Genomic DNA, 20,317 nt, shown 5'->3' with positions numbered 1-20,317 from the left:
GGAAAATACATTGCAATCCAGGCCCATCTCAAGAAACAAGAAAAATCCCAAATACAAAATCTAACGGCACACCTAAAGGAAATAGAAGCAGAACAGCAAAGACACCCCAAACCCAGCAGAAGAAGAGAAATAATAAAGATCAGAGCAGAAATAAACAATATAGAATCAAAAAAAAAACTATAGAGCAGATCAACGAAACCAAGAGTTGGTTTTTTGAAAAAATAAACAAAATTGATAAACCTCTAGCCAGGCTTCTCAAAAAGAAAAGGGAGATGATCCAAATAGATAAAATCATGAATGAAAATGGAATTATTACAACCAATCCCTCAGAGATACAAGCAATTATCAGGGAATATTATGAAAAATTATATGTCAACAAACTGGACAACCTAGAAGAAATGGACAAATTCCTAAGCACCCACACACTTCCAAACCTCAAACAGGAAGAAAGAGAAAACTTGAACAGACCCATAACCAGTAAAGAAATTGAATCAGTTATCAAAAATCTCCGAACAGGGGCGCCTGGGTGGCTCAGTCGGTTAAGCGTCCGACTTCGGCTCAGGTCATGATCTCACGGTCTGTGAGTTCGAGCCCCACGTCAGGCTCTGTGCTGACAGCTCAGAGCTTGGAGCCTATTTCAGATTCTGTGTCTCCCTCTCTCTCTGCCCCTCCCCTGTTCACGCTCTGTCTGTCTCAAAAATAAATAAACGTTAAAAAAAAATTTTTTTTTTTTAAATCTCCGAACAAATAAGAGTCCAGGGCCAGATGGCTTCCCTGGGGAATTCTACCAGACATTTAAAGCAGAGATAATACCTATCCTTCTCAAGCTGTTCCAAAAAATAGAAAGGGAAGGAAAACTTCCAGACTCATTCTATGAAGCCACATTACTTTGATTCCTAAACCAGACAGAGACCCAGCAAAAAAAGAGAACTACAGGCCAATATCCCTGATGAATATGGATGCAAAAATTCTCAATAAGATACTAGCAAATAGAATTCAGCAGCATATAAAAAGAATTATTCTCCATGATCAAGTGGGGTTCATTCCTGGGATGCAGGGCTGGTTCAGCCTTCACAAATCAATCAATGTGATACATCACATTAGTAAAAGAAAAGAGGATCCTGTCAATCGATGCAGAAAAAGCATTTGACAAAATTAAGTTTATTTATTTTTGAGGGGGAGAGAGCACAGTAGGTAAGCGCAGGAGGGGCAGAGAGAGAGGGAGAGAGAGAGTCCCCATTAGCCAGCACAGAGTCCGATGTGTGGGGCTTGATCTCACCTACCATGAGATTATGACCTGAGCTGAAATCAAGAGCTGGACACTCAACTGATGGAGCCACTGGGGCGTCCCATTCTGTTATTGATTTCCATAGTTCTCAGGAAACATACTTCTCATAATTTTAATACTTTTAAAGCTATTTATATATTTTTTTGCCCAACCATAAGGTCTATCTTGGAAAACATTCCAGATGTTCTTGAAAATAATGCAAATTCTAGTCAGTTAAGTGTCTAACTTTTGATTTTGGCTGGGGTCGCCCGGTTCATGGGTTCGAGCCCCATGTCAGGGCTCTGACAGCGCAGAGCCTGCTTGGTCAGTTAAGTGTCTCTCTCTCTCTCCCTTTCTCGCTGTTTTGCTTTCTTGCTCTCTCAAAATAAATAAATAAACTTTTAAAAACATTTAAAGAAAAAGAATGCAAATTCTACGGGTTTGGAGGTGTTACACCGTGCTGGTTGGTAGTGTTCTAAATCCTCACAAATTTTGTCTAGTTTTTCCTATCAATTATTGAGAGCACAGTATTTAAATCTCATGCTGTAAATGTTAGTTAGCTAGAATTTCTCCTTTCAATCTGTCAGATTTTGCCTAATGTTTGTTGGGAAATGCTGTAGCTGTTTACACATTAATAGTTGCTTTATCTACCTATTACATCGGCCCTCTTATTATTATGAAATATCTTTTTCTCTGGCAATATTTCCTGACAAAGTATTTCTGTCTGATATTAATATAGCCATTCCAGTCCTATTATGGTTACTGTTTATGTGGTACGTTTCCTCAATCCTTTTACTTCAGCCAATTATGTCTTTGAAAATGAATGATTCTGGTCTGATAATCAATGTCTTTTAACTTGAGTCCATTTATAGTTAATATAATTATACACATAATTGGACTTAGGTTTGCCATTTTGCTATTTACTTTGTCTCAGGTGTTGTACCTCTGATCCTCTTCTTTTGTGTTATTTTTAATATTACTATTTTAATTCCTCTGTTAATTTTGGGAGGTTAATTTCTTAGTGGATGCTGTATAGGTAACAAGGTGCTATACAGATTACAAGACTGTCAGTTAATTGCAAAAATTATAGCTCCTTGCTCCAATATAGCTGCACTCCCTCCCCATTCCTTTGTGCTACTGTTGTCATATATATTATCAGCTGAGAAACATTATAGTTATTCCCTAAAACAATCATTTTAAACTACCTTTTAAAGAAATTAAGGGAAGAGAAAGGTAAGTATTTATACACTTCATTTCTTCAAATGTTTTTCTGCCCCTTTCTCACCTCTCTTTCTGAGATCCCAGTTACACATATGTTGGTACACTTGATGTTCTCCCAAAGGTCTCTGAGGCTCTGCTTATACTTCACCAGCATTTTTTTCTCCTGTTCTTCAAATTGGCCCCCATCTGAATTGCGATCTCAGGCCAGTGGAGCTACACATTTTCCCTTACTCATCATCCACCAAGTGAAAATACTGTTTTAACATACTACTCCAAATCAAGTAAATCCCCTGTCTAGAAGGGAAAAGGCTTGTTTACATGGCCCACTCTGCACTGGTTAAACTAATCACACTCACCAAGCTCCAGGCAGATGTGAATGAGAGCAGCCTCATGCAAAAAGGCCATTTTCTCCTACAACTATTATCCAAGCTCTAAAGTCTTTACACACTTATCATTTCATTCTTAGTTTTGGCCAATTTCTGGAGTCCCCAGATAGTTATTTTTGAAAATTCTTTCTAGTAATGTATTCATTTTCTGGAGACAGGATTTACTTATGTACCTCTTCAGCATAACTGATAGTCATCCCCAATCATCAGTAAATTTATACATTCAAATCACCCATTTTAAATACATAAGTGGATAATGCTTAGTAAATCCATACAATTGTGTAACCATCACCACATTCTCCATTTAGATTTCTTCCACCATCCCCAAAATGTCTTCATATTAACTTTACAGTAGATTTCCAACCCTAAGCCCCAGGCAATCCCTATGTATATTTTATCTCTTTTGCCTTTTCTAAAAATTTTGAAAATGTTTCATATAAATAGAATCATGCAATTTGCCTTCTACTTTCTTTCACTTATATAATTTTTATAGGTCAGCCATGTTGTTTCAGGTATCATTCATTTCTTTACATTGCTAAACTGTTATCCACTGTATGAAAATACCACAACATGTGGGTTCACCCACCAGTTCTTGGCAATTTGGATTATTTCTAGTCAATTGTTACAATGCATAGGCAGCTATGAATATCTATGTGCACGTATTTTTGTGAATATGTTTTTATTTCTCTTGGGGAGATACCTAGAAGTGAATCTGGTCAGTCATATGGCAAACATATGGTGAACTTTTAAAGAAACTAACAAATTGTTTTCCAAAATAGCTACATCATTTTATATTTCCATCAGTAAAGCATGAGGTTTCCAATTTTTCTACAACCTTTCCAACACTTTGTATTGTACATCTTTTGTAATTATGGGCAATCTACTAGAAGCAGAAATCAGAATGATGGTCACCAGGGACTGTGGGGACAGGGGTTTGGGGAGTTACTGTTTACTATTTAATGAATCCAGATGATGAAAAAGTTCTAGAAATAGATAACAGTGATGGTTACTGTGATAACCATGGATATTGTGATGTGCCATTGTGATGGCACAACATTGTAAATACACTTATGCACTGAATTGTAAACTTAAAAAATGGTTACATGTCAATGTTTATGTTATGCATATTTTATCACAATGGGGGTGGGGGGAACATGCATTATAAGTTATTCTCTTTTTAGTTGTTTGATTGACTTTCAAAGTATTAAGTGAGAAGAACAAGAAAACGAAGTCTTATAGTAGTAGTATCTGGGAAAGTGTGTTAAACTACACTTGTTAAATATTTACTAAAGGTTTGTTTTGGGATATATATGGTATATTCACACAATTGTAGAACCATCACCACAACCAAATTCAGAACATTTTCATCACCAAAGGAAAACCCATAATTATTAACAGTCACCCCACATTTCTCCATTCCTTCCAAACTCCCAGCCCTGGGAAACTATAATCTATTTTCTCTTTCTATTGCTTTGCTTATTCTAGACATTTCATATAAATGGAATCATGCAACATACACTCTTTTGAGACTGGCTTCTTTCACAAAGTATAATATTTTCAAGACTCACCCACATTATAACATGAAACAGTGCTTCATTTCTTTTTATTGCTGAAGAATATTACATTGTAAGTGCATATCACATTTGATTTATCCATCTACTAATCAGTTGAGGTACACTGGAGTTGCTCCTAGTTTTTGGCTCTTGCAAATAACGCTGCTATGAACATACAATTATGTGAATATATATTTTCATTTCTTTTGAGTATTCCTAGAAGATAAATTGCTAAGTCATTTGGTAACTCTTTTCCAAAGCATTTGCACAATTTTACATTCCCACCAGCAGTGTATGAGGGTTCTCATTTGTTTTTATTGGCCATTGGTAAATCTTTTTCAGAAAAATGTTTATTCATATCTTTGTTCAATTTAAAATTAGATTATCTATCTCTTTATTTAGTTGTAGTTCTTTCTATATTCTGGATAGCAGTCCATTATAAAAAATATAATTTCCAAATATTTTCTCCCCTTTAGTGGGTTGTCTTTAAACTTTTCAGATACAGTGATATGTAGTACAAAATTGTAACATTTTTATGAAACTCAATTTACTTCCCCACAAATATTTCTCATAAATATGTTGATCATAACATGAGATGTTATCATTTTTGCTTCAACCAAATTTAACTTACGAAAATCGATATATTATATACGCTTCTATTTTTACCTCTTCCACTGTTCTCTATTTCTGAAGTTACAAGCCTTCTTCTGTTATAATTTCTTTAGAAAACTTCCCTTAGACATTCTTTAAGAGTAGATCTGCAGGGTGCATGGGTGGCTTAGCCGGTTAAGCATCTAACTCTTGGTTTCAGCTCAGGTCATGATCTCACAGTTCCCAAGATTAAGCCCCACGTCAGGCTCTATATTGGAAGTGCAAAGCTTGCTTGGGATTCTCTCTCTCCCCCTCTCTCTGCCCCTGACCTGCTCCTGTACATGTGCTCTCTCTCTCTCTCTCTCAAACAAATAAAAATTAAAAAAAATAGGAGTGCCTGAGTGGCTCAGACAGTTAAGCGTCCAACTTCGGCTCACATCATGATCTCATGGTTCACGAGTTCAAGCCCCATGTCAGGTTCTGTCCTGACAGCTCAGAGCCTGAAGCCTGTTTCAGATTCTGAGTCTCCTCTCTGCCCCTCCCTACTTATGTGCTCTCTCGCTCACTCGCTCTTTCTCTCTCCCACCCTCTCCCTCTCAAAAATAAATAAGCATTAAAAAATAGATAAATAAATAAATAGATCTGCTAGTGATTAATTTAGCTTTCCTTTTATAAGAATGTCTTTATATTCCCTTCATTCCTGAAAGGTATTTTCATTAGATGTGGAATTCAGGTTTAACAATTCATTTATTTCACTATTTTAAAGATGTTCTAACACTGCTTTCATCATCCATGGATTCTGATGAGAAAACTGCCACCTATCATACATTACTGGAAGGAATGTAAACCAGTTCAGCCCCTCTGCAAAAACAGTTGGGCAGTTTCTGACAAAACTAAATATGCACTTATAAAATTTATCAATCATACTCTGTGGCATTTAATATAGAGACCTGAAAACTCTACAGAAATCACACAAAAACCTTTACCTAGATGTTCATAGCAGCTTTATTAATAACAGCAAAATGCTAGAAACAACTCAAATGTCTTCCAGTGAGTGAACGGTTGCACAAATAGACACAGCTACTCACAGGAATACAATAGAGAGATAATAAAGACTTAATTACACACAACAAATGAACTTCAAGGATATCATATTTAGTCTAAAAGTTAACTTTAAAATGTAATATACTATATGATTTCTCTTATATCCACTCTATAAATCACAAAATTATAGAGATAGAGAACATATAATAGTTTTCAGGAGAAAAGGAAGGGGTAGGTTGAAGGATAAGTCTGAATACAAAAAAATGTATGTGTTGAATAGTCTTATATCTTAATGGTGTTGTTGATTATGTGAATCTATACAGGGAATAAAAGTTATAGAACTATATACACCCAGGAACACACAAATAAATTCAGGTAAAACAAATAGTGAGAGCTGAGTAAAGTCTGTGCCATATTTTTTTACAGATTTTATTTTTAAGTAATCTCCACACCCAACACGGGGCTTGAACTAACAGTTCTGAGTTCAAGAACTGCACGCCCCACTGACTGAGCCAGCCAGGCATCCTAGGTCTATAGCATATGAACAGTATTGATATTTGTCAACTTGATATTGGTTTTAATATTTTCTTACAGCTATGTAAGATGTCGCTATTCAAGGGAAGTTGGAGGAATCTGGGTAAAGATCACATGAATACATTTCTGCAACTTAATGTGACTCTACAATTATTTCAAAATTAGAAGTTAAAACGTAGAATACACTGCTTTTGAATTTCCCTCATTCTCACAGGCGACAAATGGTATCTCAGTGTAAATTTGTCTTTCTCTTATAACAAGTGAAGTCATGGATATAGATTATACAGCATTTTATATACAGATCTTCCTCAACTTACAAAGAGGTTACATCGCAATAAATCCATCGTGAGTTGAACACATCTTAAGTCAAAAATGCATTTAATACACCTAACCTACCAAACATCATCCTTAGCTTACCCTACCTTAAACATGCTCAGAACACTCACATTAGACTACAGTTGGACAAAATCATCTAACACAAAGCCTATTTTATATCAAAATGCTGGATATCTCATATAACTTATTGAATACTATGCCAAAAGCGAGAAACACAATGGCTATCTGAGTACAGAACAGGTGTAAGTGTATCAGTTGTTTACCCTCACGATCACGAGGCTGACTCAGAGCTGCAGTTGGTTGTTGCTATCCAGAATCACAAGAGAGTATTATACCACATATCACTGGGCTAGGGAAAGTTCAAAATTCAAAATTCCAAGTATGGTTTCTACTGAATTCCTATCACTTTCATATCATCATAAAGTTGAAAAATCATTAACTCAAGACATTTTAAGTCAGAGACAATCTGTATGTTTTATTTTTTTCTGTGAAATATTTGTGTTTTGTCTACTTTTCTATTTTAACTCAATCTTACAAGATTCCCTTTCCTTTCATACACTATAATCTTATATCTCCGTCTCCAATACAATTAGTACTGAGTACTCTATTTGATGGTACCAATACAGAAGGCGTCTAGTAAAAAGGCACATTAATCTTGGTGCACAGTAAAGCCTGATACCATTACATAAGACTTTTTGAAGCTTCTCTTTATGAGTTTCACAAACATAACAACCAGATACTTTTGGAAGGATTTTCTCCATTGCCTTATCACTTCGCCTAAAACATCAAATTAATAATATAAAATACATCCCAATACAATTATCCTAAGATATGTACCCATTTAATTAAACAGGCTGAACTTCTTAAGTATACATTAATAATAACTTGACTATATTAAAATTAATCAAAGTACTTTAATTGATACAAGGTGGATAAGCTTTTGCCGTGTGAACAAAAAGATAGATAAAACACTTCAGGAACCAGTAAATTATTATGAATAACACTTGTACCCAGAGAAAGAAATAGCTCAAGTTTAAGTCATCATTCTGGAGCATTTTCCTTTGATTAGGGACTTTGCCACACTGCTAACTTCAATTATATAAATGTGTAAAGGCAAATTATATCACTTAGCTTATCTTAGCCACAAAATGCTTTTAAATAAAACAAGTAACACAGATTAAAAAATGGACACAAAGTCAATCAAATCCACTCTTCCTTAATGCAGTTACCACGCAATGATCCCGTCAACATAAAATCAAATCAATCAATTTAGCATTAGAAAGATGGTGAATCAAATTTTATACATTGCCACTGTAAACATGAAAATGTCTTTATTAAAGGCTCAATGGATTTAAACAGAAAAAGTGGACATAATGTCAGCTTTAGATGGAAAAGGAAAAACATTACAGCTAAGGTCAAACATCAGTCGGAAAGGGCTAGAGGTGATAAATCTAGGACAATAACCCATGAAGTCTTTTTAATACAATCCAGCATAACCTAAAAACAGCTCTGTACTCCAACTGAACTATGTATCAGAGACAAAAATGTCTTCTTAACAAAAAACAGATTCACAGTAATAAAAAAAAAAAAAAAGGAGGATAGTATTATAGTCAGGAAATCTTGTTGCTTTAAAAAATAGTTATAATTCTTTCAAAATGCACATAGTAACTTACCATTTACTGAATATCAATTTATTTCCTCCCTTATAAAAACAATTTTTAAATCAAATAAAAATTCAGAATGTTATAAGTGGGAATGAAAAGAGATTATGAGCTCAACAAATAATAGAAAAGATAATATATTTCAGGTTGAGGAACACTTTTTAACTTCTTTTAACTTTTAAAGTTAACATTTCTATAATTCTTATTTCCTAATAAACAACTTTACTTGTTTCAAGTGTTAATAATTCATTTACCAAAGAAAAGTGAACTTTTGCAACTCCACAATCTACAGTTCATTTCCATATTTCAAATCTGAGAATTGCACTTTAAAGTTATAAAAAGTTAATAAAAAATGGGGGGGGGCATATTTGGAAACATAAGGCCACTATTTAATATGCCATTAATTAGAATTATATAATTATGTAAAATTTTTCTTTTTACATGTTTCTACACTTAAATATAATAAAATAAATTGAGTTATACCTCTATTTCATCAAAAATCATGAGATAACATTTTCTACTTTTAAATGACCACAATCCATCTGTCAACAAACGTTAGATGTTTAACAGACTTATGCTCACCAAACTAGACAATGTTCAGGAGGATTGTTACTACTCAGTAAAATGTGTGTGGCCTTGGAGGTAAATTGATTAAGAATCAAAGGACATAAGAAAATATTTTTTACTTTAACACTCATTAAACACTAGGGTTTAAATATTTAATTCCAATTAAGAAAGAAAATTAACATCTGTCTGTATCTATCAACTTGAGCTAATTAACACAACTTAAAAAAAATTCATTACAAGTCAACTGAAAAGTTTGCTAGCACTTCATTAAAAAGAGTTTTAAACAAGAATACAGGCCTGCACTCTAACATGTTTGGTGAACCATAAAGTTAACATGGGGGAGGTGGAGATTGATTATTATTCAGATTTCAAATAAAATACAATAGCTAAATTCAGTAATCTAGAACTTCAAATTTTTTTTGGCTTTTAATTGCAGTAGTTTATGTTTTTTAGAAATGCGAATTGCTCTTACTGTAGGAACTAGTACATGAGTATTGAGTCAAAGCTAATCTTTTATCAGGTATCGAATCACCATTTAAACTGAAAACATATTTCCTTAAAAAAAAAAAATGCAGTATTTAGGTTTAATACTTTAAAGACTCACATAGCTCCCAGACATTATATTCTGAAAAAAGAATTAAATATATATTCTATATAAAATTAAAATAATTTCTATTTCATAAATGTTGATCTACTCCTATCCTATTCTAGTAATCAATTTTAGATTGGATTTTTTTTTGTAGCAATGATCACAAACTATTAGAATTTTAAAATTACCTTCCGTTCAAAATGTATTTTTTAATGTTTATTTATTTTGAGAAAGTGAGAACATGAGCAGGGGAGGGGCAGAGACAGAGGGAAAGAGAGAGAATCCCAAGTAGGCTCCACGCCACCAGCCCAGAGCCCGACGTGGGGCTCGAACACCCGAACCATGAGATCATTACCTTAGCCTAAATCAAGAGTCAGACACTTAACCAACTGAGACACCCAGTCACCCCCAGAGATGTATTTTAAAATTCAAGACTATGATACAAAAGAAAAAGATTTTATGAATACATGGGGGAAGAAAACAAAACCCAACTGGTTTCTTACCAGCCAGATTTACACTATGTAATTTATTTTTCCATGTTTTTTGTAATAATTAGATTTTTATAATCTAAATGTTTCTGCATTATCTGAAGATACAGGATTACAACATATGTATGTAGATAAGCATTACCATGTATGTATCTTAACATATACTTTGAGACTTTATGTATTTCTCACATTTATAAATGTCTGTAATAAAACTTGATATTATTTACAGTATTGTCACTTGTAACTATCATAATTAATCAATAATTTATTTAATTCCCTCCAAAATATGGAAGGTCCTATTGATTGCTTCTATCAGCAAGCCTCTGCCTTAAAGATCAATTATTAATCTTCCAATTTAGGTTATATCAAGTGTCATCTTTATTATTTTTTTAAAGTTGATTTATTTATTTAGAGAGAGACAAGACAGGGCAAGTGGGGGAAGGACAGAGACAGAGGGAAACAGAACCTCAAGTAGGCTCTGCACTGTTAGCACAGAGCCCAAAGCAGGGTTCAAACTCACAAAACCATGAGATCATGACCTTAGCCAAAACCAAGAGTCAGACACTTAACTGACTAAGCCACCCAGACACCCCACAGGTATTATTTTTACATTACTTGCATTGGAAGTTCTTACCTGGCCCTCTCCAACGGTTTCAGTGTCAATTACTGTGATAATGCCTGGAACCAGAGGACTCCGCCTTGAATTACTATGGAGGGCAACGTCATCTTCTGTCACACCTGAAGGCAGCGTGCCTGTCAGCTGAGTCACTACTTTCCCGACCATTGTCAGACCAGTTTTCAATGTCTATGCAATGAAATATAAAATATATGACTTCACATCAGTATTTGAATTCTAAACAGAAATATGCATTTGGCTCATTCTCCTACCTTTTCAATTCCCTATTGTCTTACAAACCTATATGTAGCAGTGAACTGTCACAAAAATTCAGTCTGACTTTTCATACAATCTTAAATTTTAGTTAGAAAATCAGTATTAGTTTGAGTAAATGGTATCAGTAGAATCCCCAAAATCAGCATAGTGAGAATAAAGCCACAAGTAAATGATTAAAGAACTTTGTTTCACATAAGGGAACAATTATACATATATATGTGTATATACATATACATATATGTATGTATACTTACATATAGATATATAGTATATATTTACATATATATTTTTTAATGTTTATTTATTTTTGAGAGAGAGAGAAAGGGGGTGTGGGGGAGTGTCAGAGAGAAAGACAGAGACACAGAATCCAAAGTAGGCTCCAGGCTCCGAGCTGTAAGCACAGAGCCCGATGTGGGGCTTGAACTCACAAACCATGAGATTGTGACCTGAGCTGAAGTCAAACGCTTAACCAACTGAGCCACTCAGGCACCCCAGGAACAATTATATCTTTCTAAAAAAATATTTCTTTTTTCTCCTGTCTTTAATGCCTATAACAAGGGCAAAATTTCATTCTTTTTTATGGCTGAGTAATATTTCTATTTATTTATTTATTTGTATTTGTTTGTGTTTGTTTGTTTTAATGTATCTTCTTTATCCATTCATCAGTCAACGGACACCTGGGCTATTATTGATAATGCTGCTATGAACATCAGGGTGCATGTGTCCCTTTGAATCAGTATTTTTGTATCCATTGGGTAAATACCTAGTAGTGTAATTGCTGGATTGTAGGGTAGTTCTATTTTTTAACTTTTTGAGGAATCTCCATACTGTTTTTCCAGAGTGGTTGTACCAGTTTGCATTCTCACCAACAGTGTAAGAGGGTTCCCTTCTCTCCATATCCTCACCAACATCTATGGTTATTTTTTGAAATATTATAAATCTAATTTTCAATCTATTTTTTAGCATGAAAAAGACTGAACACTGGTAGAATGCCTATGTGAAAAATGTTATGCTTCCAAATTAAATCTATAATATGCTGTTATATAATATTGCACAACAAGATTAGGCATGTAGACACTCATTCCTATGTCACAGCCACACATCACAGGTGGGCCAGACAAGAGCCCCATGCACTCATGCCACAGCCACAGCTCCTCCACAGGAGGTGGGCAGCCATGTACAGCTCACATAGGAGACACCCCTTGAGCATCTGGCACTGGGTGGCCAGGAAGGATAAATGCTTGAGTCCCACAGGATACTTCAAGGCCACTCATTCAAGATTGGTATAGAGGTAGCTGATTTGCCTAATACATAGAAACAAACACAGAAAGACAAGATAAGAAGACAGAGGAATATGTTCCAAACAAAGAACAAAACCCCAGAAAAAGACCTTAATAAAATGAGATAAGCAACAGAGTTCAAATAAATGGCCATAAAGATGCTCACCAAACTCAGAGGAATGAATTAACACAGTGTGAACTTCAACAAAAGGAGTGAAAACATTAAAAAGTATCAAACAGAAGCTACAGAGCTGAAAATATAATAAGTGAACTGAAAAATACACTAGAGAGGTTCAACAATAGACTAGATGAAGCAGATCAGTGAGCTGGAAGACAAAACAATGGAACTCACCCAGACAAAGGAGCAAAAAGAGAAAGAATTAAAATAAACATATATGTATTAAAAAAAAAAAAAAAAAAAAACTTGGGAATACTTCAAGCAGAAAAACATTCACATTAGATGGTTCCCAGAAGAGAAGAGAGAAAGGGCCAGAAAAAAAGTTTTAAAAACTAATAGCTGAAGACTTCCCTAATCTGGTGAAGGAAATAGACATACAAGTGGGAACCCCAAAGAGTTCCATACCAAGACACATTATAATTAAAATGGTAAAAGTTAAAGGGAGAATCTTAAAAGTATCAAGATAAATACACACAAGGAAACCGCATACGGCTATCAAGATTTTTTGCAGAAACTTTGCAGGCCAGAAGAGAGTGGCACAACATATTCAAAGTGCTAAAAGGAAAAAACTTCCAACCAAGAATTCTCTACCTAGCAAAGTTATCACTCATAATTGAAGGGGAAATTAAGAGTTTTCCAGATAAGCAAAAACTAAAGGAGTTCATCATTGCTAAAGTGGCCTTACAAGAAATGTTAATGGGATTTCTTTTAAGTTGAAAAGAAATACTTAATATTTAGTATTTAATCACAAGGAAACATACAAAAGTAAAACTCTCATTGGAAAATATAAATATATTGTAAAGATAGTGGATTAATCACTTATAAAACAAGTATAAAGGCTAAAAGAGAATAGTAGTAAAACTAATTAAAACTACAATTAGTTAAGGGATACATAAAATAAAAAGATGTAAAACATGACATTAACTTTACCCTGATACCAAAACCAAACAAGGACACTACAACAAAGGAAAATTACAGGCCAATATTACTGATGAACATAGATGCAAAAGTCCTTAACAAAATATTAGCAAACCAAATTCAACAACACATTAAAAGGATCATACACCATGATCAAGTAGGAATTATTCCAGAGAAGCTAGAATGGTTCAATATCCACGAATCAATGTGGTACACCACATTAACAAAATGAAGGACAGAAATCATAAGATCATTTCAATAGGTGCAGAAAAAACATTTGAAAAAATTCAACCTCCATTTATGATAAAAACTCTCAACAAAGTGGGTATGAAGGATACATGCCTCAACATAGTAAAGGTTTTATATGATAAACCCATAGCTAGTATCATACTTAATACTGAAAAACTGGAAGATTGTCCTCTAAGATTGGGAACAAGATAAGACAAGAATGTTCACTTTCTCCACTTTTATTCAATACAGCATTGGAGCCTAGTCACAGTAATAAGGCAAGAAAAATAAATAAAAGGCATCCAATCAGAAAAGAAGTAGTAAAATCATTACTATGTGCAAATACATAGAAAACCTCCATCAAAAAACTGTTAAAACGAATAAACAAAGTCAGTAAAGTTGCAGAATACAAAATCAATATACATAAATCTGTGATGTTTCTATATACTAATAATAAGCTATTGTAAAAAAGAAATTAAGAAAGCAATGTCATTTACAATTGCATCAAAAGAATAAAATACCTATGGATAAATTTAACCAGGGAGCAAAAGACCTGTACACTGAGAACTATAAGGCACTAATGAAAGAAAATGAAGAAGACACAAATAAAAGGAAAGATATTCCATGCCCATGGATTGAAGAATTAACACTGTTAAAACGTCCATACCACCACTGCAATCTATAGATTCAGTGTAATTCCTACCAAAATTCCAGAGGCATTTTTCACAGAATTAGAACAAATAATTCTAAAATTTGCATGGTACCATAAAAGACCCAGAATAGCCAAAGCAATCTTTTTTTTCCCCAATATATGAAATTTATTGTCAAATTGGTTTCCATACAACACCCAGTGCTCATCCCAAAAGGTGCCCTCCTCAATACCCATCCCCCACCCTCCCCTCCCTCCCATCCCCCATCAACCCTCAGTTTGTTCTCAGTTTTTAACAGTCTCTTATGCTTTTAGCCAAAGCAATCTCGAGAAAAAAAGAACAAAGCTGAAATCATGGTCCCTGATTTCAAACTATTCTATAAACTTATAGTAATCAGAATAGTATGGTACTGGCATAAAAAAGACAAATATATCAATGGAACAAAATTGATAGCTGAGAAATAACTACCCAAATATACAATTAATTTACAACAAAGAAGCCAAGAACATACAATGGAAAAAGGACAGTCCCTTCAATAAATAGTTCCAGAAAAATTGGACAGTTATGTAATAGAATTAAACTAGACTACTCTCTTATACCATACACAAAAATTAACTCAAAATGAATTAAAGAATTAAATGTAAGACCAACCTAAAACCACAAAGTTCCTATAAGAAAACATAGGCGGTAAGCTCACAAACATCAATCTTAGAGATGTGTTTGTGGATCTGACTCCAAAGGCAAGGGAAACAAATGCAAAAATAAACCAATGGGACTGTATCAAACCAAAAAGCATCTTCTGCATAGCACAGGAAAACAACATCAAAATTAAAATGTTTAATGGGAGAAAATATTTGCAAATCATACATCTGATACAGGGTTAATATCCAAAATATATAAACAACTCCTAGAACTCAACAATAGCAACAATAAGAAAAAAAAATGGGCAGAATATCTGAAGAGACATTTTTCCAAAGAAGACATAGATGGCCAACAGATATGAAAAGATGTTCAACATCACTAATCAACGGGAAATAAAAATCAAAACCACAATGAGATATCACTTCACACCTGTCAGAATGACTATTATCAAAAAGACAAGAAATAACAAGTGTTAGAGAGAATGTGGAGTAAAGGGAACCCTTATATGTTGTTGGTGGGAATGTACACTGGTGCAGCCACTACAAAAATTAGCATTAAGATTCCTCAGAAAATTAAGAATAGACCTGCCATATGATCCAGCTATTCTACTTATGAGTATTTATACAAAGAATATGAAAATACTGATTCAAAAAGATATATAAACCTCTACGTTCATATGTTCATTGCAGCATTATTTATAATAGCCAAGATATGGAAACAACCTAAGTGTGTCCACTGATAGATAAATGGATAAAGAGGGTGTGTGTGTGTGTGTGTGTGTGTGTGTCTGACACTTGCACACACACACACACAAATACTACTTAGCCATATGGAAGAATGAAATACTGCCATTTGTGACAACACAGATGGAGCTTGAGGGTATTATGCTAAGTGAAATAAGTCAGACAGAGAAAGACAAATGCCATTTGATATCATTCATAAGTGGAATCTAAGAAACAAACAGAAGAATATAAAAACAAACTCACAGATACAGAGAACAGATTGATTACCAGAGGGGAAGGGGGTTGGGAGGTAAGCAAATTGGGTGAAGGCAGTCAATTCGATGGTGATGAATGGCGACTTTTGGTGGTGATCACTTTATAGTGCATACATATGTCAATTATAATGTACATGTAAAAGTCTATGCTATATACCAATTTTACCTCAATTAAAAAAAATATTTGGCACGTAGAAATACAGTCTCCATCCAAGATACCAATTACTAGATGAATAAAACATCATAAAAGATTAGCTAAGAAGGTTATTTTCTCTCTGGTAACAGAAAACAATTCAATGTAATACTCCTAATATACTATTTCAATTAAAGACAACTTAAGATGTTTTATAATTACATTTTAGTTCCATTTCATTTGAAGCAAATAGATAAACTAATTCATGTGAGTATTTTTCTTTTATGTGAATCTTATTATCTGATTACTTTAACAATAATGTTAAAGTAACAACAGGTTTTTGTGGGATGTTTTTGTCTAAAAGAGAAAAAAAAAAAAAAAAGAAAAGCATGCAACTCATAAATAGTGAAAAAAGATCTAACCAGTAGAGTCAAAATAAGTAATGTAGATTACATGGATATATCAAAATTTACGTGTAATACAGACATTCAGAAATAATTTTCTTCCAATTCCAATTGTGAGAAAGTTTTTATTAAAATATTGCAAATTAACCTTTAATGAAGTGACTCTCTTTTCAGAATAATCAAAGAAATATGCTCACCTATACTCTGATATATACTATAGCTAAATTTTAAAATGAAAATTATTAATATACATAATATTTCAAATAGTTTTATAAATGGTAGGCAAAGAAGGTAATTTATAAAGGCCTAAACGTGATTTAAGCAACAATTAGATTGGAATTAAGATAAGGAAATCTATTTTCCAAGGAAATTTTTCATTAAAACACCATATAACACTAGTAATATATGTATCATTTTACTGTAACTATGTTCTGTGGAAACTTAACTGTGAACTTGTCAAGGCTCTTAACATAAATGATCTGTACAGATTTCCTACAACACCTCAGGTTTATAGAACAGAAAACTGAGACCACAGTAGATGCAAAACAGCATCTCAAACAGCTAACCAATGACAAAGCCGGAATTCAATAATAGAACTGTCTATCTCCAAAGCCTGATTTTAACCACCAACCAGTACTGCTTTGTAATCTATTCCTGTTACTACTTGTGATCTCACACTTCATGAATTCAGAACACAGACGAATTCTGGGGAGGTGGGGGGAATGAAGACCATAATAGTGTGTCCTAATAAATACTTAAATAAAATGACCATCAAAGCCATTTGCTGAACTTGAGCAAAAAGATGTAACTTACAGCTGACTGAAACCAAGAAAAGGCCACAAATCAATTGTAACTCCTTTGTTTAGCACTAAAAACTCAAGCTGCAGTGATTATAAAACACATTAGCGTTCCTCAATTAGCAGCCAAACATTTGTTTCAATAATTCACAAGAAATGACTTACACAAAGTCTGTTAGTGTTGTCAAGAAAGCCTCTGAAGGACCAACAAAATCAGGCGCCACAGTGTATTGATGTCAAAGCTGGCTAGGAAGCCTGATTAACCTCTAAGATGCCTCAGCTGCTATACTTACTCCATTAATGCTAATGGAGATGCTCCCACTTAAACAGAGCTATCCCTTTATCAAAGGAATGTGCCTTTCAGGTTTCAAGCCTTTGGTTGTATATCCTCCCAACTTGCCCTTGAGCCTATTATTTCATGCTTTGATACCAATGAATAGGAATAAAACTAAAATAACTGGAGCACACAGAAAGTGGGAAGAAATGTACCAAAGAAACCATAAGATAAAAGGAAAAGTCAATACAAGAGAACTAGGAAAAAACTCCAGGAAGGGGGAAAACAGAGTAGTATATTTCACAAAGCCTCATAACACATGAAGAGTTACTGATAATTCACACACACACACACACACACACAACTTAACAACAACCAGTGGGGTCATCTTATTAGTGGATAAAATCTAAACCCAAGACTTAACAGTCATCAAATCTGCACTTTTATAGTAAGTGACAAGATAGTACTATCTATTATAGTTCATTAACTTTCAAAATAAGGTATAATGCAGGGGATGAGAGAGGGGTACTGGAAGTTTTCTGCATCAATAAAGACCTTTGCTTCTAGAAGAAATTTGTTTCCATGTTACACCCAAACACATTGTCCAGAAGAAATATATAATGTTATTTAATAGTGTCTATATACCATATTTAAATATCTAAATCACCTCAGAGTAGTCTTTTCATTACATTTTAGTCAAAAGAGTGTATACATACCTGATAATTTCCTCAACATACCAAAAAAGGATGAAGACTCAGTAAAAATTAGGACTAAAAAAAATCTAATTTGGCCAAATGGAGATATTAACTTACACTGAGTGTCTTCACAGCCTGAGGTAGCTAAAAAGTTTACCATATTCCTGACTAACCTTAACAGGAGTATCCACAGAACCAAACTCTATCTCATAAGAGAGCTGAATGTAAGATTATAACAAATATGTCAGATAATCCACTCAGACCAAAAATCCAAATGAGCATGGTATTATTCTGTTGTGTGCAGACAGATTTGTCAAAGGGTCACTAGTCATCTTTAACCTTTCTCATGCCATATCAGCTGTCCACCCCTGTCCATTAGTGGTAATGGTGCTGTTCTCACAAAAGCTGTTAGTTGTCATTAAGAAGTTATCAGATAACCAGGGGGAAAAAAGAGGCATATTTACTAAATCAATTTACCACACTGGGGTTAAAACACATTAAAAGGAAAAATCAAATAGGTGGTAATATGTGGTAACTAGGAAATATGGACCAAGATTTTACAAATGTATCAAAATAACCCAATTTGAACTATTTAAGTATTAAAATTTTCCCCTTAGCACTGCCACAGAGAATTCATCACCATTATATTCTTTATAAGGAAAGCCAAATAAATTATTTGGAAAAACAAAGAGAAAAATCTAGAAGTAGAAAGATAAATTTTAACTACTATTTGAAAATCCAGAGAAACTGTAAAAACATTATTTCCTCTAAGGAGATCCAAGTACATATGCAATTAATATATTTTTGCTTACAAGTATCTGGTGAGACAAAAAATAAGAATAAAAATTTAAAAATTAATCCTTCTGTATAACAAAGTGGTTAACCTCTATGAAGTCATAAGCAGCTGTCATCAGCAAGAGAAAAATATTAATGATTAATCTTTCAGAAAAAGTGATTTGACAAGTGATCACTTTCAGAAAAAGTGATTTCACAAGTTCCTCAAAGTGAATATTTTAAGATTAGTATTTTAAGGAGCACATACTACATGGTTTTTTAAATGTTTTCCATGTTGTATCTCAAAAATTACCTTTTTTATCATTTCTAAGTAGATAAATAGGTAGGCAGAAAATAAACAGAAATTTTATTTTCTATTTTCAATAATGGCAGGCTAGGTAAATCAGATCAATCCTACCAATGAAAGCAAGTAGGATAACCGAGGAGAATTTTTTTTTTTAACTCTGCTTAAAGGTATTGAATATTTAACAAGATAGTAGAGAGCTTCTAGATCCAAATCCAAGAGAACAAGAAAATCCTACACATGTGAGTTGGGTATTTAGGCCTAGATGGATCTGATGATTCTAGAGGAGACTTCTAAGAGACTGAGTGGTGTTTTTGATGGACCTGTGGTACTAGGTGGTCATGTCCAAGGGGATCTATCTAATGAGTTTCCATGTTTTTGGTTGAGGCACAAAGGAACACAACAATAGAAATAATAGTTAATCTGTAGTAATCAGGCTCCCATAACTATTTCAGGTGAGCTTTAAATTCCTTAAGGAACTCAATCCCAGAAACTGGATTAGGAGGGTCCAAGACTAAGAGTGCCACAGAACTCTGGTATCTCAAATTCAAACTTGTTTCTACAGATTTTTAAAATAAATTCTAGCAAACAAGGAGTCAAGACATCATTAGTGAGAACCAGCAAAAATAGCAAACAATAAAAATACACCCAAAAAGAAGCCAGACATTGGAGTTATCAGAAAGACTTTATATTAACTATGTTTACTACATTTAAACAATTTAGTAATTTGAGAAAAAACTGAATTCTAGAGAACCAGAAATGATCACTATTTACTAAAAGACTTTATCAATGCATATATGTTTGGTTTTATCAAACCCTTTTTGTGTATATATCAAGATAATCATATAATTTTTCTCCTTTATTCTGTTCATGTACAAATTACATTCATTGATTTTGAGTAATAAACCAGCCTT

General features: G+C 33.7%; 1 protein-coding gene across 13 annotated transcripts in view; it reads right to left on the bottom strand.

Moving 5' to 3' along the window:
- BCAS3 (BCAS3 microtubule associated cell migration factor) overlaps positions 1 to 20,317 on the bottom strand; it is a 614,259-nt gene that overhangs the window by 420,829 nt on the left and 173,113 nt on the right. For all 13 annotated transcript variants that reach the window (XM_078437391.2, XM_078437395.2, XM_078437397.2 and 10 more), the window contains one exon: positions 10,872 to 11,042. In XM_078437391.2, coding sequence (XP_078293517.1) covers positions 10,872 to 11,042 — 171 coding nt within the window. The remainder of the gene's footprint in view (positions 1 to 10,871; positions 11,043 to 20,317) is intronic.

Source organism: Panthera onca, chromosome E1 (assembly GCF_046562875.1).
Source record: "Panthera onca isolate mPanOnc1 chromosome E1, mPanOnc1 haplotype 2, whole genome shotgun sequence".
NCBI classification, from domain to species: domain Eukaryota; kingdom Metazoa; phylum Chordata; class Mammalia; order Carnivora; family Felidae; genus Panthera; species Panthera onca.
Note: the sequence above shows the minus strand (reverse complement) of the source record. Positions and strands in the feature narration are given on the sequence as shown.